The sequence below is a fragment of the Rutilus rutilus genome (assembly GCF_951802725.1).
Source record: "Rutilus rutilus genome assembly, chromosome: 5".
Lineage (NCBI taxonomy): Eukaryota > Metazoa > Chordata > Actinopteri > Cypriniformes > Leuciscidae > Rutilus > Rutilus rutilus.
Window position 1 is genome coordinate 10728473 of NC_140213.1, and position 25724 is coordinate 10754196.

At 37.5% G+C, this 25724-nt stretch overlaps 1 protein-coding gene and 1 long non-coding RNA gene across 3 annotated transcripts; both read right to left on the reverse strand.

The window, feature by feature from the left end:
* Nucleotides 1-1143: 1143 nt before the first annotated feature.
* On the reverse strand, nucleotides 1144-14479 carry arpp19a (cAMP-regulated phosphoprotein 19a). The gene is made up of 3 exons (XM_084408544.1): nucleotides 14300-14479; nucleotides 4253-4372; nucleotides 1144-3019 (listed from the first exon to the last, which is right to left on the reverse strand). Exons 1-3 carry the CDS (start codon nucleotides 14342-14344, stop codon nucleotides 2849-2851), a joined length of 336 nt encoding a protein of 111 aa, XP_084264670.1. The 5' UTR covers nucleotides 14345-14479; the 3' UTR covers nucleotides 1144-2848.
* A 6384-nt stretch (nucleotides 14480-20863) lies between these two features.
* Nucleotides 20864-25471, reverse strand: LOC311291225. 2 transcript variants are annotated; one of them, XR_014627519.1, is made up of 5 exons: nucleotides 23989-25471; nucleotides 23601-23739; nucleotides 23451-23496; nucleotides 22723-22791; nucleotides 20865-21068 (listed from the first exon to the last, which is right to left on the reverse strand). It is a non-coding gene; the product is annotated as an uncharacterized lncRNA (long non-coding RNA). The 2 variants fall into 2 exon arrangements; XR_014627518.1 differs by having other exon boundaries at nucleotides 20864-21068; nucleotides 23451-23739.
* Between the last annotated feature and the right edge of the window lie 253 nt (nucleotides 25472-25724).

Here is a 25724-nt window from a genome sequence, read left to right on the forward strand (position 1 = left end):
TTTGAAATCATGCATGGCACGGAAGGTTCCCCTGCTTAAACCAGCACATGTCAAGGCACGTCTTAAGTTTGCCAATGACCATTTGGATGATCCAGAGGAGTCATGGGAGAAAGTCATGTGTTCAGATGAGACCAAAATAGAACTTTTTGGTCATAATTCCACTAAACGTGTTTGGAGGAAGAAGAATGATGAGTACCATCCCAAGAACACCATCCCTACTGTGAAGCATGGGGGCATCATGCTTTGGGGGGGGTTTTCTGCACATGGGACAGGGCGACTGCACTGTATTAAGGAGAGGATGACCGGGGCCATGCATTGCGAGATTTTGGGGAACAACCTCCTTCCCTCAGTTAGAGCATTGAAGATGGGTCAAGGCTTGGTCTTCCAACATGACAATGACCCGAAGCACACAGCCAGGATAACCAAGGAGTGGCTCTGTAAGAAGCTTATCAAGGTTCTGGCGTGGCCTAGCCAGTCTCCAGACCTAAACCCAATAGAGAATCTTTGGAGGGAGCTCAAACTCCGTGTTTCTCAGCGACAGCCCAGAAACCTGACTGATCTAGAGAAGATCTGTGTGGAGCAGTGGGCCAAAATGATGAAAACTACAGGAAACGTTTGACCTCTGTAATTGCAAACAAAGGCTACTGTACCAAATATTAACATTGATTTTCTCAGGTATTCAAATACTTATTTGCTGCTGTATCATACAAAAAAAGTTAAAAAATCATACATTGTGATTTCTGGATTTTTATTTTTTTTAGATTATGTCACTCACAGTGGACATGCACCTACGATGACAATTTCAGACCCCTCCATGATTTCTAAGTGGGAGAACTTGCAAAATAGCAGGGTGTTCAAATACTTATTTTCCTCACTGTAATATAATTCCAATATTATTCAATTTCACACCAAAACCCCCAGTACATACCATTAACCAGTTGTTGTCTTAGACTGTCATAAGCCTTCACCTTATCCATATATTTATTGTTCTGAAAGACGCTGTAATACAATATGACGTTAGCATGTGTTACCATATTTGTAAATGATAGCACTTGTTTTTTTGGAATCTAAGAAATGAGAAGATAGTCCAACAGATCTTTCACTTATAAAAAAAAAAAAAAAATAGACTCAAAACCACAGAACGTTTGCAAAACTATTTTATTTACAAGTCAAAATGGCTCAAAAGCGGCCACAGTTTATGCTCATGCAAACCGTGGACAATTTACTGTAGTGCGACGACGTGGTGTGAGGAGCCGACAGGCAACTGTCTCCCTCCTCTGCATAGAAGACAATGTACAGGAGATCTCATGGAGTTTATTACACATCAGAAGGTGAAGTATCCTCACTGCCTGGTGTCTACAACCAGACACAAATGATGCGTGATGTGAACGTGGCGTTCTAGAACTGCTTGCCAATCTGTGTGTTGGCACTACATCATTATAAGGCTTTAAGCTCTATGATACAAGGCAAGATGACAGCAGCCTCAGAGATCTGCATTACATGCTATCAAACATGACTAACCAAGTGTCCTTCACTTAAAGCTGAAGCATGACAAAAAGAAACAAGCATTCTCATGAACGAAACGGGGTGCAGATCAACCACATTATTAGAGATTACTTTCAATTCATTATTGATTCAAGCAATTAACTCCGCAAATAATGGAAAAGTTCACTCTGAAATGAAAATTCTGATTTCATTTACTCACTCTAACCACATGCCTTTCTTTGAAGCCATGTGATAAGTTGTAATAGAAAAAAAGCTGTAACATTTTACAATAAGGTTCCATTGGCTCGCATTAGTTAACTACATTAGTTAAACATGAACTAACGATAAAAAAATAGCATTTCGTAATCTTGAACCAACAATGAACAGTTGTATTTTATTAACTAACTTTAAGATCCATAAATACTAGAACAAACGTGTTAAATGATTAACTAATGTTATCTAATGGGACCTTATGTAAAGTGTTACCCAAAAAACGCTTTCAAATCTCTTTCATGCATATTTAGACTTGGTTTGATGTTTGTTCGATTTTTGTTTTAATTACGGTGCATTCGCAATAGCGCCAAATGCTTACTGTTGCTGCATTTCTCATGAATGATTGCAATACGTCATTTGAATGTTTTGAGTTACTGTATGGTTTCAAGATACAAGTCTCGTGAGGAATATTTCCTGTACTTTTTTTGAAATTCCTAGAGCTCTACAGCCCAGACCTTCTTTGATTGAAAAAGAGCAGCTTGGACATTCCACTAAACATCTTCCTTTTGCATTCGCCAGAGGAAATAAAGTCATACGAGTTGAGTAAATATTGACAGAATTTTCATTTTTTGGTGACCTATAGACCTCTAAGCCAGAGGTCTTCAAACCTAATCAAACACACCTGAACAAGCTAATCAAGCTCTTCAGTATCACTTGAAAAACACACTGGTGTGAAATTCAGTTAGATATACACTTTGCAGGACAGTGGGTCCCCGGGAACAGGGTTGAAGACCTTTGCTGTAAGCAGTGGGTAATACAGGAATGGTTAGAATTAAATGCAGAACATCTTCTAAAATGCTTTTTGCCCTCACTCACTAGCAAATATGTACACTTTCAACTACATACTACGACACATTTAAAATATCAGAGGACCTTTTGAGAACTTTTGAGAACCGCCTTTGGAGCCACGACCCAACTCATCTCACAGTGCTGCATTACAGCCCTGTAACATCTGCAACTCTTGAATATTCAGTGTATTTTCAGATAAGACAGGAAACGAAAGAGGACGAGGGCAGGAATGCAGGATCGGATATAAATGTGGATGAAGAGACAGGAAGAGGGAGTGTGGAGTGAAGGACAGCAGCAGGTATCAGCCTGCCAGTTTGCTGGCCACCAGAGAGGGTTTCCTCTGCGGCAGGTCCTGAGGGGTGGGGATGTGGTCTCCGGTGATCTCGGCCTTCTCTGTCTGTGCCACTGGAAGCTGCTTGTTCTTGGTCTTGGCCTTCGCCATGTTGTAGTCGCCCGAGTCAAAGTATTTTGGCTGGGAGAGAAAGCAGTCGAGGAGAATTTGTTTGCATGAGTGAATTATGGCACAGTAAATGTTTTAAATGTTCACTTTGAAAGATGTTACACTGGAAATATACATAAACATATTCATGCCACTGAATGGGAATGGAACAATGTTTAACAAAAACTAGACTGCCAAATAGAAAATTATCTGAACACATTTTAATGTCATGAGCAACGCGGTAGATGTCATTTTACTCCCAAAATAGGCCTATCAGAGGCGTCTGTCTACAATATCGGTCAAAAGTTCAGAATTAAGATTTTGAAGTTTTTGAAAGATGTTTCTTATGCTCACCAAGGATGCATTTATTTGATATTGTGAAATATTATTACCATTTAAAATAACTGTTTCTATTTGAATATATTAAAAAATATTATAATTTATAACTTTTATTTTTATTTTGCAGCATCATTATTGCAGTCTTCAGTGTTACATGATCCCTCAGAAATCATTCTAATATGCTGATTTGGTGGTCAAAAAACATTTCTTATTATTATCAATGTTGAAAACAAGGTTTTGCTGCTTAATATTTTTGTGGAAACCATGATACACTACCATTTAAAAGTTTTTTTTTCTTTTTTTTTTTTCATAATTGTATTCAGCAAGGACACATTAAAGTGATCAAAAGTGAGTAAAGACAATTATAAAGTTACAAAATAAATCTTGTTCTTTTGAACTTTCTGTTCATCAAAGAAACCTAAAAAGAATTATATCACATTTTCCACCAAAAAAAATATGAACTTTGGTAATAAGAACCACTATTAATAATTGAGCACCAATAATAACTGATAAAAAAAATGGAGCCTCAAATCAGCATATTAGAATGATTGAAGACTGAAATAATGCTGCTGAAAACTTTGCCATCCAAGGAATAAATGATATTCCCATTTTTACTATATTGATCCATTAAATGCAGCCTTGGTGAGATGAGACACTTCTTATAAAAACATTTAAAACTTTTGACTGGCAGAGTATGACCGAGTTTACTTTTCTCCAATCCGTAACACAGTTCCCATGCTATCTGTAGCTCATGACTCAGTCACATGATCCTGTGATGTTCTACTACTGCCAGTGTAAAACCACCAAATACCTGTGATTTGTATCTCTTCTTATAACCCAGTGGTCTAAAACTAAAATACCTAAAAGGGTAAAAGGGTTTCCATCCCACCAACAGGAGTAGAAAGAGAGAGTATGAATGAATCTCACCCCCTTCTGCAGTCTTTTTCTGAGGAGATCGGATCCTCCGGGTTTATTACCCAGGTGAGGGTATTTGGCCTTCAGTTTGGCTTCCTCCATTTTTTCTAGACAGATCTTATTCTCCTCATCCTGAGAGAAAACACACACATCACTCACATATTTAAATGCAATATATTTAGGCCATACTGGAACCATTTAAAAATATATCAAGGACTCACATAAGGACGTTTTTCTAAACAAAATTCTGAAATAATAAATCATAGATGCATCATGCACGAGATCTTATCATTAGGAGATATCAAGCTCAACGAAAGTATAGCCAACGGTCAAAATGAATCGCATTATAGTCGTTTATTGACGTTACAGAATTTTGCAGAGTTGTGCGACAGTCTATAGGTGAGTTCGACTTAAAGCAGCTCCATGCAGACCGATTAGTGCCTGACAAATGCAAAGCATTCTGGTTAGAAAATTTCTCTGGACTTGTTTGTTTCTGTTTGCAATAGCCCTACTGTTCTGTAACATGGTGTGGTATAGCCGTGCTGGGCAACGCTGGTAAAATGGTGCTACCCTCTTGTTCACTGATCCACTCCCTGCTATTTGCTTACATGCTCTGATAATAATAGCTTTGTAGGGCTATACTTTATTTTGATATTTGGTCAAAATCAATCTGTTAAATCTGATTCTGTTGCATAGAACTGAATAAAGAATAATATATTGATACTTAATATTTTATTATAGGCCTATTTTTGTTACTTTAAATAAAAGTGTGGTTATTGTATTGTATTGGCTTGTATTGTAACTTAAACTTGCTAAATTTTGTAACTTAAAATAAGAAATTAATTATTTTTAAAAAGTCATTTTCTGTTTCCTGCCAAGCGCATCCCGAATTTTTGGTTTCGGCCCAGAATATTCATTTCTGTGCATCCCTAACAAAGAATTATTATTGATAAATAAAATGTCTGTGATAAAGCACGCAAACACCTCGCGAACGCCACTATGAGAAGCGGAACGTCTGGTTTTCAGCTCTGAAAATAGCCCACGACTCCTCTTATAAAACAGCATTTTTTCGGTGTAAACTCCAAAACAAATGTTTAATGCCAAACATGTTGAAGATTAGCCGATTAACCGATAAGCTGTCGATTAATTAAAGGAGTAGTTTACTTCAGAATTAAAATTTCCTGATAATTTGCCCCCACCCCCACGTCATCCAAGATATTAATGTCTTTCTTCAGTCAAAAAGAAATTAAGGTTTTTGAGGAAAACATTCCAGGATTTCTCTCCATGTAGTGGACTTCAACGGCAACCAATGGTTTGATGGTACAAATTGCAGTTTCAATGCAGCTTCAAAAATTTACACGATCCCAGCCAAAGAATAAGGGTCTTATCTTATCTTATAGCAATGTTTTCCTCAAAATTCTTAATTTCTTTTTGACTGAAGAAAGAAAGATATGAACATCTTGAATGACACACGGGTGAGTAAATTATCAGGAAATTTTAATACTGAAGTGAACTAGGCCTAATACTTTAAGTGATAAGTTGATAAGTCTTTCTGCAGTACTGGTAGCACAGAGTACCAGGTCAAACCCGAGGTCCGGGCTGCTTTCAAACGCTTCCATGTGTATTAGTGTGAGCGTTATGTGAAGAGTGAGAAAGGTTTCTATTTGCGATATTCATGATGAGTTTTTGCAGTTGTGGCCAATCACAGACCATGTTTGTTGAGCATGTAAACACAACGGCCAATCAGAGGCATTTAAGTTAGCCCCGGATAGTTTGTTCAGCGTGAGCTCTGCACATTTGTAGTAGGGATGGGACTTTTTGTCGACAAAACGACCGACATTCGACACATGCTCCACTCGACAAAAAAAATAGAGTGTCGACATGTCGAGGGGGCGGGGCTTGTGGGATTTCCAAATTGCATTTTTTTTTTTGGGCTTTTAATTTATTACATTTCCTATTCAAATACACATCATAAAGTGGCACTTTTCCCATAATGAAATAAAACATTTTAAATAAAACAATCAATTTTTTCTAAATGGAATCGCCACCTGACCGTTGACCCCACTTCTCCCGGAAAGACGCGCGCGCGCACTCGTAGACCAGAGCAAGATAGCGAAAGCAGTACGCCATCAAAGCGCTGTGTGCTCGGGTTTTGGAAGTCAATGTCACCAAAGAAGTGTGTTTTTGTATGCCAGGGCAAGACAACCCTGCACAGATTCCCAAAGAACCCAGCGTTAAGTGGACCAGTGGATGGAGTTTGTTTTTTCAGAGCATCAACGGAGCTGTGTAAGACTGTTTGTTCCCTGCATTTTGACAATGATTGTTTTATAAACAAAGCCCAGATCGACGGATTTGCAGATCGTCTAATGCGGATCGAGCAGTCACAATGATAAAGGTTCGCGATCGCATTCGGTGAGTAAACTGCTTAAAAAAAATGTCTCTGTGTGTTGTTAGCTCGGTTAGCACAGCTATAGCACACGGCCCGCCTCCAGACGCTCGTTTTTTTGCGGAAAGACTCGGGACAGCCTATCTGTCTTTTATACATATAATAAAATTAAAGACTCTTTGGAGATATGAAGGATGCAATACTACTCTATAGGTACTCAAGATTAACAGGAGATTGAGTGAAAATGAGCATTTCACCCCCCCTTTAAAAAAAAAAGAAAAGAAAGGCCGACAATCCGACAAAAAGTCGACACATGGTCCTCGACAGTCGATTTCCCAAATCCCGTGTCGTTCCCATCCCTAATTTGTAGTATGCCTTCGTTCAATTAGAACATTTAAGTACCTTTTATAAACGTGCCCTAGAAAAAAACATTACTGGTGTGCATCTTGAGACAAAACAATGGCACTGGCATAAGTTACTTTCAGTTAAAACAGCTCAAACATGCATTTTAGTTTGAGACTGAGCCCTGAAACATCCTGAGCACAGGAATTCAAGAAGAAATGAAAATACAGGCATTTGGCAGTGTCTCTCTAGACACAAACACCACCACACACTTCTAGTGGACCGTAAGTAATGACAGAGGCATTCTTTTTGTACGAGTCAATACTTTATTTTTTCGACAATCCTACATAGTGCACCTTTAAAGGGGCCCTATTATGCTTTTTCACTTTAGTTAGCGAAACTTTAGTTAGTGCGTAATGTTGCTGTTTGAGCATAAAAAAGATCTGCAAGGTTACAAAGCTCAAAATCCATTCCAAAGGGAGATCTTTTATTTAACAGAATCCACTTTTTAAGAGCTACAACGAACGACTCGTTTGGACTACAACGCGTTTTTCGGGATCTTATGAAGTCATAATGTTCCTCATTTAAATAATTCCCTCTCATGGAATACGTACAAAAGTTGGCGAGGCCTGGTTGAGCTGCATTATAGAAGATGAAGTGTGTTGTTGCTGTTTTTTCCACCCCGGAAAAAGTTTGTCCTAAGGCTGACGACCTTAGAGTAGTTCAAAATAATTTTTAACACTGTTCCTGAACATTATAACCTCAACGTTTGTCTGTGCGCTGCACATTTTATGGAGACAGAGTAGAATGCAGGCTATACGCATACGCTAAAGCTTCTCCTGAAAGACGTAGCCATTCCCATTTTGTCTATAGAGGATAACATCGTATACAAGCAACAAAAACAAAAAAAAACATAGCACTGAAACATCCTGTGAAATCCGTGCTTGCAAAGTACGTACATCAAGGCCCAATCCCAATTCTATTTTATACCCCTTCGCCTACCCCTAACCCTTGAAACAGAGTGGCAAGGCGTAGGGGTGAAAATATTCCCCTAAGAAATGGGACACCACTACTACACCGTTACACGTCATTATACGTCGTTGCTAGCGCCTACGTCACAGGAGATGAGCCAATGTTTATCACAAACTTCCAAGATGCCGTCGTCAGCTGTAGTCTTCTCAATTGCGTGAGTTACAGCTATTTTTTTTGCATTTTTCTTCTGAAGTTCGCAGAAAACAACGGAGATGACGATATCTTCGACGCCTAAGTATTTTTGGACTTCAGGAAACGTTGCTCGTTGTCAGCGCGAAAACGAATGAGCCTCCGGGTTTCCTCAGGTGTCCCTGTTTGATAAAGAACATACAAGACTGGTTGATCATGTTGCAAAAAGCACGAAATTGTGTAAGCACTGTTCGTTTATATCGTGATCACATCAAGGTTATAATCGTTAACGAAAACGAACGAAAAAACGAAAACTAGGTGGGAAAAAACATTGTCATTAACTGAAATAAAAATAAAAACGAGGCATTACAAAAAAACGATAACTAACTAAAACTGTAATGTGTGTTTGGCAAAACTAACTAAAATAAAATTATAGAGTAAATGTCCTTAGTTTTCGTCTTTGTCAAGGTCTTTCATTTTTTAACGCTATTTAAAACACGCAGCGTATTCATTCAGCTGCATTTCCTTTCCCCATGCGTCTCTCACATGCGCGCACACACACACACACACACACAGCCCCTCCCCTCCATGCACACCGCGTCTCCATGAGAACGAGTGTTCGTTCGACGTTGAAAGCAAGTTCGCGAAAGGTTGGTATCTCTATCTCGTGAACACCTTTACACAATCACACATTAAAAAGTGGTATAAAAATATTTTAAATTCTGAATATAAGTTTGTCAGTGTGTTAATGTCGACCCGAGAAGCGATTGCGCCTTCTTTAGAAAGTTAACTAGTCGCAAGTTTGAGGTAAAATGCACTTTTTGGTTGTGGTTGTCGGTCAAAACACTATATAAGCTGTGATTCAAATATTAAATAATGTCAAGTCAAGTCAAGTCAAGTATATTTGTATAGCGCTTTTCACAATACAGATTGTATCAAAGCAGCTTCACAGTATTAAATTAAAATAATACAACAAGGTTTGTTTCTAGTGGAATTTATTGATAAAATCAAATTAGATATCCCCAGAATATCCCCAACTGAGCAAGCCAAAGGCAACAGTGGCAAGGAACCGAAAAACTCCATCAAGTGACCTAATAGTGTCCTAAAACTCCATCAGGTGACCCAATGGAGAAAAAAAAAACCTTGGGAGAACCCAGGCTCAGTCGGGGGCCAGTTCTCCTCTGGCGTTTATTAACTAGAGGCCGGATTGTAATTTGAACTGTAAGATTAAAAATATTATATGAATGCCTGGCTGAAGAGATGCGACTTTAATCTAGTTTTAAACTGGGAGAGCGAGTCTGAGCAACGAACAGTATCAGGAAGGCTATTCCAGAGTTTTGGAGCTAAATGTGAAAATGCTCTCCCTCCTTTGGTGGTTCTGGATATCCTAGGTATGACCAAAAGCCTTGAATTTAGTGATCTTAAAGAGCGAGATGGATTATAGGGCGATAGAAGATCCGTTAAATAGACTGGAGCTAAGCCGTTTAGGGCTTTATAAGTCAGTAGCAATACCTTGTAATTAATACGGAACTTTATAGGTAACCAATGCAGTGATGATAAAATCGGTGTTATATGATCATATTTTCTTGATCTAGTAAGAACTCTAGCGGCGGCATTTTGGACTAACTGTAGCTTGTTTATTGAGGATGCAGGACAACCGGCTAATAAAGCATTACAGTAATCTAGTCTCGAGGTCATGAATGCATGAACTAACTTTTCTGCATCAGAAACTGATAGCATATTACGTAGCTTAGCAATGTTTCTAAGGTGGAAAAAGGCGGTTTTTGTAACATATGAAATATGATTTTTGAAAGACAGGTTGCAATCGAGTATAACACCCAGGTCTTTTACTGTAGAGGATAAAGTAACAGGACATCCTACTATATTAAAGTTGTATTGCGAGAGGTTTTGTGGGCGGTTTTTTGAACCGATAAGTAGTACCTCTGTTTTGTCTGGATTTAATAAAAGAAAATTACGCGTCATCCAATCTTTTATATCTTTAACACACTCTGTCAATTTGGATAATTTAGCGTTTTCATCTGGCCGTGATGAAATATATATTTGAGTGTCATCAGCATAACAATGGAAACTAATTCCATGTTTCCTTATAATATTTCCAAGTGGCATCATATATACTGAGAATAATAGAGGGCCTAACACAGATCCCTGTGGCACTCCATAGTTTACTGGAGTTATGATCGATTTTTCTCCATTTAAATAGACAAAATGGTAGCGGTCAGATAATAATGTTGTCATTTTTTTACTTTTACACTGAATGTTTGCTGCTTCAATCCAGATGAGTAGGCTATTGGCTGTATAGGGTAAATTTAGTATAGGGTGTGAAAATTGTACAGCTGTGGTATTTGTATAGGGTGTGAATTCTGTATAGAAGATGTGTAGATTTTTGGTATGGCGTGTGGATTTTGTAGCCTGGTAATACCAAACTCTGCTACTTCGCTTTGCTTCGTAGACAGAGTCTGGCATGGCATAATTAAAAAGCGTTTTCTTTCTCGCGGGGGGGCGCTTGTCTGAAGTTTAAAATCATTGGTTCCCGTAAGCCAATCACATAACGTTTGGTTATGGCGCGTGTTATGCACATGCTCAGCTGCATCTAACTTCCACTGTAAACACATGTATGATGCGAAAACAAAACCATCGAGCGAAATACCGGAGTGAACATGGCTGTGAACGACTTTTGCAGATTATGTGAAGTAAATCTACGCATCCACGGTACAATCAGTGTCTACGTCACGGCTCTCAGCTCGCCCTCTGTTCGTTGATTGGCCGGCTGTTTTCAGGCCGGAGGAAAACGGAAAGCTATTACGCTGTCTCAGACTGAATACAGAAGCGAAATGAAATTGAGCGGAAGTAAGAAGTCTGACGTAGTCAGGCTATGGATTTTGTAAGAGGTTAAAGAATTTCAATGGGGTGTGAATTTTTTTCTAAAATTGTATGATGTTTTTGTTGAGTTATTATTACACAATACTTTTTCCGACCTTTTTGAATCTTGCCCCTGACAAATAACCCAAATTACAAAAAAAGACTAAAACTAACACTAAAACTAATAAAAACTAAACTAAAACTAAGCATTTTCCAAAAATAAAAACTAAACTAAACTAGCAAACCCACTTTAAAAACTAATTAAAACTAAACTGAATTTGAAAACAAAAAGTCAAAACGAAATAAAAATAAAAACTAATGAAAAATGCAAAACTATAATAACCCTGGATCACATATAACCACAAGAAAACAATGCGTTCACAGCAGACGTACGGTAAAAGATACGCCAATTCCCTGCAGCAATTACATTCACCAGTTATCAGACATGAAAATATGTTGCAGCAGGACTATCGTTAACGAACTTCAGCGATTTTTTTGCAAACGTTTCTTTGAAGAACATGACCGTAAATATGAACACAAGATTGAATGTGACAAAGAAAATGATTATTGGCAGTCATTTTGCCACTGTAGCTGGTGTATGCAGGTACATTTCTCATAACCCTTCGTTTGACAGGCTATCTGGCCCTTCCCCCTACCCCTTCAACCAAAAGAGAATCGAGACAACCCTACCCCTTCACGGGAACGCGTAAAACGGAGGGGTAGGGCAAGGGGTGAATTGGGATTGAGCCTAAATCCGCTCTGCAAGATCCTCTCGTCCGTTAACATAATCAGAGTCTGAATCGGGATCGAATTGGTTTGAAATTGACACCATCCTTAATATTTACATCCGAGTAGAGCTCATGGTTATGAAGGGGCGGGACATTTCCCGAATACACGCTAAGTGGTGCCAATCACAACACACTGGGCCAGCTAACCAATCACAATACATTTCGTATTTCGGAAGGAGGGACATCAGCGAAAACGACGCGTTTGAGACCAACTTGGGAGAGAGGAGATGTAATAGTGTGAAATAGGGCTGCACGATTAATCGCAATTCCCATGTAATCGCACTTAAATCGAGATCGCTTATCGCGATTTTAAAATTGCAAAGGCTGCGATTATTTTTTATGCGCAGTTTGTCATTGATGTACGGCTCTGTAAACGCTGCTCCATCTGAAAGCACTGTGAGTTTGAGTCACTTATAACGTGCATTTGAAAAAAACAACACGAGTCAAATATCTTTCCAAACACGAGAATCATTTATGAACCTCGTTTTAATAACATGCAACATTTAATAACATGCATTTACTCCAAACTCACTTCATAAGGACAGTTGAGTTCCTCCTTCTGTGAGATGATGAGCTTCTGACACAGAATAAGGCAGTCGTGCATTTATAAGTCATGTTTAATCAAAGCGTTTCAATCTTCTGACTATTCAGCTACAGCGACAGGGATTTCCTGGAATGATGCGCCTTTATTGTACTTCTGCGGCGGGGCATATTTAGCGTGTTTGCGTGAGAGCGCCCTCTGGTGTTCAAATGGGGCAGTGTTTACTACCGATCAGCCGCACTCCACTGACAAGCTGCGCTTAAAATAATCGCAGCCTTTGCCAAATCGCGTGCAGTTTTATTGCGATTAATCGTGCAGCCCTAGTGTGAAATATGTGAAAAATAATGGTGTTTTTTTTAATGTGCCGAGAAAGCTTTTTTATGGGTACACTAAACTGTGCCCAATTAGAAATTATGGAAAATCAGGTTTTGTTTTTTTTAATCCTGGCATAAACCATTTTTTGTCCAGATGGTCCAAAACCATCTTTTACATTATGTATCCCATTATATTGCTTAAACTAAGAATTGTTAAATTAAACATTTCCCTTTCTTTGTGCTTTCAGTTGACCTTTGATTAACTACTTAACCTACTAGCTTGGCATAGCACTACATGATTAAGAAAAAAAAACCTTTTTTGATTAGCTAGCTAGAATAAGATATCCATATAATATGGTACGTTTTTAAACAGGCATAGAGAAGGAGGATTCTGGGGGTGATACGATCTTGCATAATCTTGGAAACCACATCTTTTGATTGGTCGAGCAGCATTCGAAGAGTGCTTATTTTTAGTCAAACTCTGACTGGTACTTTCATTGTTTATATAAGTCTGCTTGATTGTACTAATGCGGTTTGAGACTGTGTGCAGCACTGAGTTAAAAGCAGAGCTAGGCCTATATCTTTTCTTGCAAATAGAAGAGGTGGTGTGTGTGATTTTGCCTGAAGCTTGTAGTGTTTTTTTGTTGTTGTTTTTTTTACTCAGTGAACAGTGCAGTTTCTCTCAAAATGTTAATGCTATGGCTTCTTTTAGAACTGTTTTCATAGGCAGCGAATAATTATGAACTGGCTAATTTGTCAAATTATTCAATATTAACTTATGTTTATGTAATTGTTAGTGTCGAGCAGCTGTCATTACCTAAGGCCTCATGTCTCCAGCCAATTTATGGACATATTGATATTCAGAACAACAGCTTGTGCGAAATTGCTTAAGTGTCAAATTTTTAAATAAATTAAGGTCTACAAAGAAAATCATATCATATGCTCAAATGTTGAGACAAATTTTCAATTTCATTTTAGGTTTAGGGCAGCATAAACTGAAATATTATTAGGAACTTTCTAGAATGTTTTCATTTTACAATGAAATGATGGTGCTGCTTTATTCATTGTTTGGTGGTTCAGAATTTCATCATTCTAAGGTCTTTATGTAAATCCATACGGATCTCCCTGATGTATACATCCACAGACTGTGACAAGATGCAGGTTATAAAACACATTTAAAGTCAATATATTGAATAGCCTACTGTTCAACAGTTAACTTAGCTTCACATGCTAACCGCTAGCTAACATCATCACAACTCAATCTAGAACAAAACAAACCAACTGCAGCTTTATTATGAATCACATCTCGACATATATATGTATATTTATCTATCGGGTGGTTTAATACCGCTAGTCATTTCAAAGATTCAATCAGAATGTTGGTATTTAATCTTAGAAGGCCTTTATACATCAGTGGAGAGCAGCAGGCTTTAAACAATGTTCAAATACACTAGCTGCTAGCCAGACAGAAAATAAAGCAATCACCACATCTATCAACGATATCACAGTAGGTTTTATGCGCAAATCGCCTTTTATTCGATGTCTCTTTGATTCTACAGGACTCATAGTCTGTAAATACTGTTATTGGAAAGGCTTAAATCTGACTGACTGCAGCGGTTAGATTTCACAATCTTCAAATATACTTACTTTCTGCTCCTCCACATTCGTTTCCTCAGGCTTTGTGTCCTCCATTTACTCTGATATGATCGGTCTGTGATGTTTAAAAATCACAATCTGAGCTCCTGATCTGCGGAGTACTCTAGTGTAGCCCGCTCACGAATGTACCAATCCTACAAAATTGAAGGCGGGATCATGAATATTAACCACGCAACGTGACGTTCGCAAGTTGAAGGCTTATGAATAGTAATTACGTAACGTACAGTTTGCTGGACGAACACACGTGATACAATTGCACAGGAAAGCTGAAAAATTGGTGTTTTAGGCATCCTACAAAATGTAGCTAATGTAGAAATGTAAATATAAATAACTTTGATTTAACCTGCACTGCAGTAAACATGTAATTATTTTGATACAGTGTTGAAACAACATTTCATGTACATTACAACATAGTAAACATCGGATTTCACAGGGCGTTTCTAAGTGTTTTTTTTTCTTTTCTTTTTTTCCTTATACATTTAAGATACAATGTTACATAACATAAAATTATCATTAAAACTGTTCATAGAAAACACAACTTCAAATAATAAGACATATACTTACAAGTTGTGATCCACAAACAACAGATTGTCTCAACAAAGTGGAAACTGCCCCATTTCAGGTGAAGCTGTTGTGCGTATGGCCTTGTATTCTGGTTCTGGAAGCTGTTTTCTGTAAAATGTGCTGCGCACAGATAAACACTGGGATTATAATGTTTAGAAACAGTAATTAAAATAAATTTAAACCACTCTTTTCACTCAAGTTTATCAGCCTTAGGAAGGTCAAACAAATTAGTTTGGGAAAAGGGGTGGACAAAACAGCATCTCTTTGACATAACGACAACACTGTCTTCTTTAATTCAGCTCAACCAGGCCTCACACTTTTTTTTGCGTATTCCGTGTGTGTAATTCATCATTTAAATCAATAACATTGTGACTTAATAAGATCTGGAAAAAAACGTGTTGTAGTTCTTAAAAAGTGAATTCTGTTAAATAAAATATCTCCCTTTGGAGTGGACTTTGAGCTTTGTAACTTTGCAGATCACGTCAAAAAAGTGCAGATATACATTTAGTGGGGGAGGCTGCAGACCTGGAGCTGGTAGATATGCCCCAGGCAGTTTTACGCCCCTGTTGTTCCTGATGCGTCCAGTGGGGGGAGGCTGTACAGCGACACGAATTGAGGTATGCATGTTAAATAATCTGCTAAAGTTGTTGTTTAGCAATGATGCAACATTTATTATTTATAAACGATTAGCTAGATGAAGCTAGGGTAGGCAGATATATCAATTCATTTCTATATCAGTGGATGGGTCTATAATATTTTTCATGAGACAAAAAGTTCTTGACGGTCAGGCTGATTTTCTGTCTGGCTCAAACTTAGCTGACCATGTGTAGGTTTAGCTGTCCCTAGTCTTCTCTACTCACTTTCTAAACTAATTTTCTTTTTAATTTTCTTTTGTTGCCTGTCTTTAGCTTGCGTGAGATGGCCTCTTCTAGTAAGACCCTGTTTATTCCTTGCATTAAAACATACTCCACATGCATGGTTTCTGGGGCAACATTACAGTAGATATTGGAAATATGTTTTGTTTTTTTTCTACGGTGTGAACAAACAAAAGACACATTTATAATAGGCATATATGTATGTAAATCTCTCTCTCTCTGAGTTTAACTGCACACTCACTCAAATATCTGTATTATTTCCAACATCATACATGATAAAACCCACATTAAAAACTTTTCCCATATGGTTTGAATGTAGATTCTGGTTTGAGTTGTTTCTTGCAGATTTATATCTTAATATACATTTTCTTAAAAAAACTTACTGATCTAGACTAAAATGTAGGGTTTTTAATGTGGGTTTTATCATACTCTGTATTTACCAAATTCTCTTTAACTTGCATCTCATAAATGTGTGTGTTTGCTTTAGCTACTTAAGGAAATAACAATCTCTCTCTCTCTCTCTCTCTCTCTCTCTCTCTCTAAACTTATATAAACTTGACATACATGGACATGTGTTTAATGTCATTTTCAATTTTCTCTGCATAGTCATAGTCATCATCAGTGGCCAAAAGAAATCAAAGTGGCTTGACATTTTTTCCAAAAGTGTTCCACCAACAAGTACCTGTGCAGTTGTACTTTGAAGATCAGGAGCAAATTGAGGCAATCCACACTCACCTGACATCGATTCTGGGCAGCACACCCACGCAAACACATAGTGAAAAGATCAAATTCACCATGAATGTCCTTTTTAATTTTTTTAATGTTTAATTTTTTTAGCAGTGAGCATGAGCACTTTGACCGGAGGATAAACAGTTAAACAGTTAGAAAAACAGTTAAAGAAGTGTGGCACGCCATAGGGGAGTCATCTACGGGAGTCATCATAATTTATAAATAGTGTTACTAAATCATTTTTATGTAAAATCATTTTGTGAACAACAAATATTGTCTCTTCTAAATGGCCCTTGGAATTTTAGAAAAAGATAAATTGTGTTTGTCTTCATAAAATGCTATGTAGGACATTGTTTTGTAGCTGTACGACCAATAGAGAATAGTACAGAAGATATTTCATAGAGGATCCATATGATTACACGGTACTATATGTCTAATGGGCTAAATATGGTCGATATCTAAATGTAACTTTATATAAATTCATAACAACATATTTCACTCAGTCTCCTGTATAACCTACGTTGAATATAACTATTCTACAGTAGGTCATATATCATTACTTGTCATCTGATCCAACTATGTATTATACATTTTTTAATTCACAAAAACAAATAGTCTTCTGTAGGCTGAGTGAAGAGAGTGAAGCCCAACTGAATTTCTACAGAATTTTAATCCGTAGCGCAGATCTACACTATAACGTGTATATTTAAATGAACAAAAAACACAAACTTGGTCAAAGTCTATGGACAGGACGGTTATTAATGTGTGCGTTTCGGGCGTCGATTTAATTATGTTATTTCGCAGTACATCCCCCTAATGGACGCATCACGAACAACAGGGGCGTAAAAAATGCCTGTGCCGTATATCTTCCTGCTCCAGGTCTGCAGCCTCCCCATATAGGATACATTGGATGGGTTTAATAAGTGAGACACTCGTGTTCGCTCTGTTAGCTACTCACATGCTTTCTTTCATGACACATCAGCACAGCTAAAAGTATTCGTAATATGTAGGACCTTTTATTGAAAGTAACCTACATTTACCTGTTGAGACATGCCTTCACTATGGAAAGCCAAACAGGTCATATTTCAACATTAACCCAATGCCTGGTGTCCAGAAAATGTTTTACTGTGTTTTAGATGAAAAAAAACCCTAAAAAAATGGCATTCTGTAGGCAATCGTATTGACCGGCGACAACCTATGACGTCACTACTAGTGCGACCCGGAAGAATATAAGGGGCACCTAGAGAGCATGTCATCCACTTTTTCATCATCAGGGACTGTTTTGTCTTTACGTGTCAACCTGAAAACTTCAAAAGGTAATCATGGCTTGTGAAAAACGCTTCAGGAAGTGTGTGGATTCGTGTCTTAGATTTTTTACACCTGATGACACACACAACTTGTGCAAATACAGTTTGGGCTAAGAGCACGCACGATCTACCCTGGTAATCCAGAGTTCTCGCGAGAGCACAAATTGAATTTGCTAAGCGAGTTACTCTGGTGTCGAGCAATGGAGCTCATTAAATATGTCCCTCGATCTGAGCTGCACCAATCACATCGGGTGATTGGTATATAGGTGGGCCAGAGGCGAGCTAAACAGATGGCGACAGCGCTGTGACGTAGAAGTCATTAGTAAACATTGCAAGATGCCTATGGATGAATACCAGTTGTTTGAAACGGCTTTGGCCGCTACAATGAACGAGTTAGACTTGGCTTTTAAAAAAAGAGGAACAGAAGACGGCGCTCGAATCCTTCCTTTGCAAGAAGGACGTTTTGGCTGTTTTGCCGACCGGATACGGTAAGAGTCTAATCTACCAGTTAGCTCCGCTGGTAGCGTATGGGGTTTATTGTTGTGATTGGTTGTAGTGTTATCCAATTGCGTGCAGTGAGATCTTCAAATGCATGCTTGGTGCCGCCCCTTGAGCTGGGTGATTTTCATTAGTCGACGCCAGACCATTAATCTTTTAGATTTAGGTCTGGATTTCCAGGCTACACACGATCAGTCCTTGAGGGAGCTGCTAGTGCCAACTGTGATATTGTCCTTTGAGAAAACTCCGCTCTTGTCTGGCCCTCTTCTCGAGGGAAGAGGGGCAGGCATCTGTGCCAAGTGGTTCAGGTCCCGCTCGCGCCGAGGCAGAACGGAGACTAGAATCGTGGGGTTCTCAGAGGAAGCTCGCTGGGGAGTTTGAGAGAGCTGTTAATCTCTCACGCCCCTCGGAGGCTTGCGAGACTGAGCTGCCGGATGAGAATGTGTTGTCACTAACATCCTCTGATGCGAGAGCTCTGCTGCCCAGCCCAAGAAAGCAGGAGATGGCTGATGGAGGTGAAGAGGATATACAACCTGAACCCTCACAGTGACCCTGCCCCGCGTATGTTGAGTTGTTGAGTGTTATGGAACGCTCTTCAGCGAGGCTGAACACAATGGCTGTGTTGCAAGCATACTAGGCTGATCTGCTGGAAGGTTTGGACCAAGGTCAGGGTCTTTTCCCCTGACACAGTGGACGAGCTGCGCTGCACCACAGATTTAGCTCTCCGGGGCACCAAACAAACAGCAGACGCTCGATGGCGGCCAGGAAGAGGCATCTGTCATTGAACTTGGCTGACATGGGGAGAAAGAAAAAGCTTTTCTTCCCGTTGCACCAGTGTCACCTTTTGAACTGTTCGGCACCTCCGTCAAGGCGGTGGTGGGAAAGTTCAGAGAGGTGAAGGAGCGCTCGGCTGCATTTAAATCTTGCATAACGCTGCGGTCCGAATCTGCGCCTCCCCCACTTCCTGGAAGAAAGAAGAAGCAATCAATTCAATCAAAATCAATTTGGAACCCTTCTGTAAGTCTGGCATCGGGTTTGGTAGTAAGTGCGCTCTTTCAAGCTCTTAATGGTAATGGGCCTCCATTAATGGTAATGGGCCTTCCATCGCTCTATGGGCAGCAGGTTGAGCTCTGTAGGTCTCCTCTCTTTATGAGAGTTTTAGTAAGGTTGAACAGTAGACCTCGGTTCCCTGTTGGGTTGGGTTTTTATAGGATGGTGAAAATAGGGCCCTGAAGTTCCCATATATAGGTAAGCTATGCATACCCTTCCCATAGGCCTCCTCTTATGTTAGAGTCATCGGGCTTATGTAGTGGGTAGTGCCAATCTGTGGTAGTGAACAGATTGGCTTTATTATATGGTAGGGCTGGGCAATATATCGCATGACATTGTTACATCTCCATCTGACAGTGCTTTCAGATGGAGCGGCATTTACAACACAGAGCCGTAGTTAACTGACAAGCTGAGCCATATCGCATTAATTATCGCAGGCGATACGGCCGCGATAATTAATGCGATATGGCTCAGCTTGTTATTATTATTGTTATTTTGGTATCTGTGATCAGGTTAGTGTTTAAATTGCTGAGGCTAAATGCCTAGTAGTGTTAAGGGATGCAAGGGATTAAGTCGGAGGGATGCAAGTCACGGTGGAAACGAAGAGATACCTCCTGAAGATCCGGGTCAAAACCCCAAAAGGCACCTTGAGATCCCATCAACTTGTGTGCTATGGGCACAATTAAGGTATATCAATGCATGTTTCCCACCAGTCCTGTGTAAACTACAACGGCACGCAAGTTTAAAAAAAAAGAACAACGGAGTCTGAAGTACACTGTAAAAAAAAAAATCGTAAAATAACGGTAAAAAGTCTGGCAGCAAAGTTGCCAACCACTTACCGTAAAATTAAAGTAAAATATCTTAATTCCAATAAAGTGCAAAAACTATAATTTTACAGAATTTTTCATTAAAAGTTTTAGAAAAAAATACTGTTATTTTACAGATTCTTCCTTGTTTGAATTAAGGTATTTTACCTTAATTTGACGGTAAGTGGTTGGCAACTTTGCTGCCAGACTTTTTACCGTTATTTTACGATTATTTTTTTACAGTGTAAAACTTTTATTTTATGTTTTTTTCCAATATTATAATGACCAAACACCTTTAATAAAGTTATGGCACTAAAAGTTCTACTGAGAAACACTGTTATTTTACAGGTATTTCCTAAATTATTACAATCAAACTCCTTTAATAAAGTGACGGCACTAAAAGTTCTACTGAGAAACACTGTTATTTTACAGGTATTTCCTAAATTATTACAATTAAACACCTTTAATAAAGTGTCAGCACTAAAAGTTCTACTGAGAAACACTGTTATTTAACAGACCTTTCCTAAATTATAACGATCAAACACATTCAATAAATTGTCAAGACGTGCTCAAGAATGTAATAAAACAGTTTTATTTTAGAAGACAAAATAAGTCTGTAAAAAAACTGTATAAAACTGATTAAAATCATCTCAAACTTTAATTTGCAGCACTTGTGTTTACATATAATTTATTAGTATTTAAACAATGTAAACTTGTTATCTAAATAAAATGGAATTATTCAGACCCCTGGGGGTCACATAGTTCTGCATAGTTCTGATATTAAATATTATATGGTCTTTACATTCAGAATCCTTACTATACAAGTTTATTAATAAGTTAAATCAAAACATACAACAAAAGTGTACCAGAAGTGACAGATACAGCAAATAAACAGCAATCCAGCAAACGGCCAGTAATCAGCTTGGTGCATCTGGGAATAAGAAAAAAAGGACACACTATGATTCTCTCAAAATGATTTAAATTATTTTTGTTTCCTTTAAACAAGCTTAATACATTTTTATTTAAATTGTCTGTTTGTCTTCTGATTTGTCTGGTATCTAAAACTTATGTCCGATTGAAAAATGTGCATCACCAAAAGAAGGAACATGTAGATTCACAACAATGGACATTCTTTTTCATTGCAAGGTAAACGTGTAAAAATGCCAATTTGTATTACAAAATAAAACCAACAATATTTGTATTAAATGGAGGTGTTTTCAGACTGCTGTGATATGGGTAATGAGGGTCTTTCTCTCATTCTTCAGGGAATTAAATATATGATATGTGTTTAAAAAAAAAGAAGGTATATTCTCATTGTGTGAGATTATTAAAGTACTTGAGATAGTTCACCCAAAAATGAAAATTCTGTCATCATTTACTCACCATCATGTCTTTTCAAACCTGAAATGTCTCTCTTTTGTCAAGCATTAAAATTATGTATTTTTGAAGAATGTTGGCAACCAAAAAATGCATAAAGGTTTGGAACAACATGAGGGTGAGTAAATTATTTGGGAGAATTTTCTTGTTTGCCTGACTGTGAACTATCCCTTCAGGTCATGTGTGCCAAACTCCTGGAGGCCAGTGTCCTGCAGAGTGTAGCTCCAAACTGTTTCTGGTTATCCTGAGGATCTTTATTAGCTGGTTCAGGTCAGTTTAATTAGGGTTTGAGCTAAAATCTGCATGATAGTGGGCAAATTCCAATCAAAAGTGAGCATCCCTTTGCCCTGGGTTTTTTAATATATGCTTAGTAAGGGGCCGTTTACACGACTCAGTTTCCAACTAAAATCGTCTCGGTCTAAACTACTGAAATGTGAATCTGTGAAAACGGTAAAGGCATGCATATGCGTATTATGTGTTTGGTCTATATAGGTATGCTCAAAAATTCAAAACTCAAATTATTCTGTTAAATTGAACTCTTCCACAATATCTAGTCTTAAAATGAACCACTGGGACTTGCCATCCTAGGTCACATTACCATAAATATAAAATAAAATTACTATAAGATAAAATTACTTCAGTTAAAGGGATAGTTCACTTTAAAATTAAATTTAAATTAATGGTAAATATATTTGGTAAAATACCAAAATTTAATTTCAAAGTGAACTATCCCTTTAATTTACCATCGCATGTACCCTTTGCTAACACATTTAGGCTACTCTCCCTTATGCTGTCCGAAAGGTATATGATTTTCTTTCTTCAGATGAACACAAATTTTTGAAAAAATAAACTAGACTTTTAGAAAAATTATCCATCTCTTGTGTTCGTGTGTCGAATAATGCAAGTGAATAGACAACAAAATGCTTAAGGTCAAAAAAGTCCAAACACACATCCTGACAATAATCCAAGAGCATTGTAAAGCTCATATGATAAGTGCATAAAACTTCCTGTGTGAACAACACAGCAGGCTATTTGTAGGCTGCATGTAGTTTCTGGAGCATGCACTTGCATTATATTGGCTTACAATAAATGGATCATTTTTCAAAAAATCTCTGTGGAAAGAAAGTCAGATATACATCTGGGATGGCACGAGGGAGAAAAAAAAAGAGATAACTTTTTTTGTTTTATATACTGCAATGGATACTTACTACTGAATGATGGGCTTGTTTCTCTGTTGGTGCTTGGTCTGCTCCGTAAACATTGTTCCAATGCTTGATCTAAAAAATATAACAAAAATATAAAAAAAAACAATTTTTTTTTAAAGTGTGTTAATTATTACATGTGTGTTAACAGACTATTGATCAGGGTGACATAGGACCATTTTTTTATGTGTTCCTTAAGTGTTATATAAATCTGGAGAACCCTTACTAACATTAACCAGAGTTTTGCTATACTAACCAAATGGTAATAAAGTACTGTAATCAATCCACCATAAAAACATGGTTTCTAAACTTTTACTATGATAAAAACCAAGGTTAATTTAACAAAGGACCCTGGGAACATGTCATTAAAAGAACAGCTCATCCAAAAAATAGAGTTCTCTCTTTATTTAGGCCTACTCCATGTTGTTCCAAAACAGTATGAATCTCTTTTGTAGAACCTTAATTAAGATATCTTGAGAAATGCCTTCATTGTTTTGTTTTCCCATACAATGGGTTCCAATGTTGTTTTATTCCCAACATTCTTGTGTTTCACATAAGTCATTCAGGTTTGAAAATACTTTCATTTTGAAAGAACAAATTTTTGGGTCAGCTAGGCCTGTGAACTCAAGAAGATAGATAAAATATTGTCTGGAGGGTTTGAACCAGTGTGCCTTTGAGCAGAGTTTACATGTTCTGCCTCTATTTCACGTGTGTTTTAATATAACAATACTCACCGCATCTGAAGATCATGTGGCTGGATCATATTTATTCCCAAAATTCCTGGATCATGAGGGAAACACACACATACACAGCAATATTAGCTATTTGTATATTAGCATTTTACTAACAGAGACATTTGCGAAAGCTTGCAAAATTGTACTCACCAACTTCAAAACATATTATGATGACTGATCGGTAACGTTAGGCCTAACGTTATAACGTATCCCGCGATCAACAACTATTCAAAAGCCTAGTTTGCATATTCTTCTAGAGTCAAAGAGTGTGGTTCAAGTCCCTCTCCGTCTAAAGAGACAATGTTCTCAGTCATTGCAGTCAAAAACTATGCCGAGTTTTTTTTTTTGTTGTTTTTTTTACTAACGTTAAGTTAACGTTAGCTGACAATATTTACACATGCTAGCAACACATAACATTAGCCTAAACATGTAAGTATATCAATATAGCTCTAATCGCGTTTAGATTCTCAATTTAACACACTATATTTTGATGTAGCAGAATTGTTTTTATTTAAAATATAAAGTTATTTAACATTACCTTCCGCAGATTGCAATATGTCCGTTACACGTTGTTAAAATGCGTTGTCCATATTCCTTGTTTGTTCTTCATTTACATCCCGCAGCTCGCTCAAAATAGAAATGTAGCAGTCCGATGTAAAATAATCCATGTTTTAAACAATATTTGCCACAGAACCGACGTATGCTAGTACTGAAGATCCCGAGCAGCAGCACATATACACACACACACACACACACACACTCCAACAGACATATTCAAACTTGACCAGTAAAAGGCGCGCATAGTTGTCATTGGCCAGATTCCTGGATGACAGTCTGAACAACCAATCATGCTCAAAATAACTCGGAGAGACAGCCAATAGTGTGGTAACATTGCAATTACAGGAAAAGATGACATGTTTTAAAAGAAAGAATATGAAAAAATATACACGTGCTATTTATTTAGCTGTATTTGTAGGCTGGCTGTTATATTTATTCAATTGGTTAAATGGCGTTTTCATTGCAGTGTATGATTAAAAATTAAACTTAAAATAACTTATATAACAACATATATTTACCACTGCTCTGCTAAACAGCAATTTAACAGAGCAAACAGATTATTAAACAGAGCAAACTGCCTATGTATTCATATAAAATTCTGTATACCTACATGAAAAACTAATGGATTGGTATAGCCTACTCTGGGTGACATTATTACATCCATGTGACCCATAATGACCCTTTTGCACTTTAACAAATGATTGACCTTTCCTTTAGAAACACTCTTATGCCTAATAATGTCTTGCTTTTCACCCTGTGTGGCACTGTTACCGTACACAACCTGTTGGTTTAGGGTTAATCCTCTGTCCAACACAACACTTTGCTAACATTGGCATAATTTGCAACATAAAGTTGCAACATATACCCCGGGTTTCACAGGCAAGGCTTAAGCCTGTAGTCCCAGACTAAAATGCACATTTCAGCTGTTTTACCTGAAAGCAACTTGCACTGACTTATCTTAAAATATGTCAGTGCCATTGTTTTGTCTCAAGATGGTGTGTCAGTGAGAAACATTGAGGAATACCACAATACCTATACTGTAGCAGTGACATTGTCAGGCTTTTCTATTTACAATGAAGTAAGCTAATACCTGTACAAAATATGAGCATTATAATATAACAATATAATATGTAATGATACAGTGGCTTCATAAATTAATTTAAAACATAAAAAAAAAAAAATAGTTAAACCTCATGAATACAAACTTCCCAGGAGGACCTAAACGCACCATATGTTCCACCATGAACCCTGTTGGCCTGCTGTCTGACCAGCAAGGTCAATTTAACATGAATTGTGCAGTTTGCTTGTATCCAGAATTACAGAGTTTAAATGTAAAAATACACTTAAATCTAAAACTAATAACATTTACTTAAAAATGACAACACAAGGAAATATGTTAAATTGTTAGTATGGATATAAACCTTTAATATAATGAGCTACATATTTAATTACACAATTTGATTGTAATTTTACACAACTTTGTATGTAATTAAAAAAAAACCCAGAAAAACACTGGTAATACAGTAATTGTCCTGTGAAAAAAATAAGAATCACTGTAATTTGTAATTAATGATATAATCCTTAAATTAACAGTCAATTAATTAATTTACAGATATTGTTTGTAATTTTACAGAGTTTTGAATATAATTTAAAAAAAACAGAAAAATTCTGTATAAATAAAACAGTAATTGTCCTGTGAAAAAAATAAGAATCACT

Coding starts and splice junctions, on each gene's coding strand:
- arpp19a (XM_084408544.1), bottom strand. CDS start 14,344: ATGGAGGACACAAAGCCTGAGGAAACGAATGTGGAGGAGCAGAAA. Junction 4,373..14,299: donor CGAATGTGGAGGAGCAGAAA/GTAAGTATATTT, acceptor GTTTTCTCTCAG/GATGAGGAGAATAAGATCTG. Junction 3,020..4,252: donor GAAAAAGACTGCAGAAGGGG/GTGAGATTCATT, acceptor TTTCTCTCCCAG/CCAAAATACTTTGACTCGGG.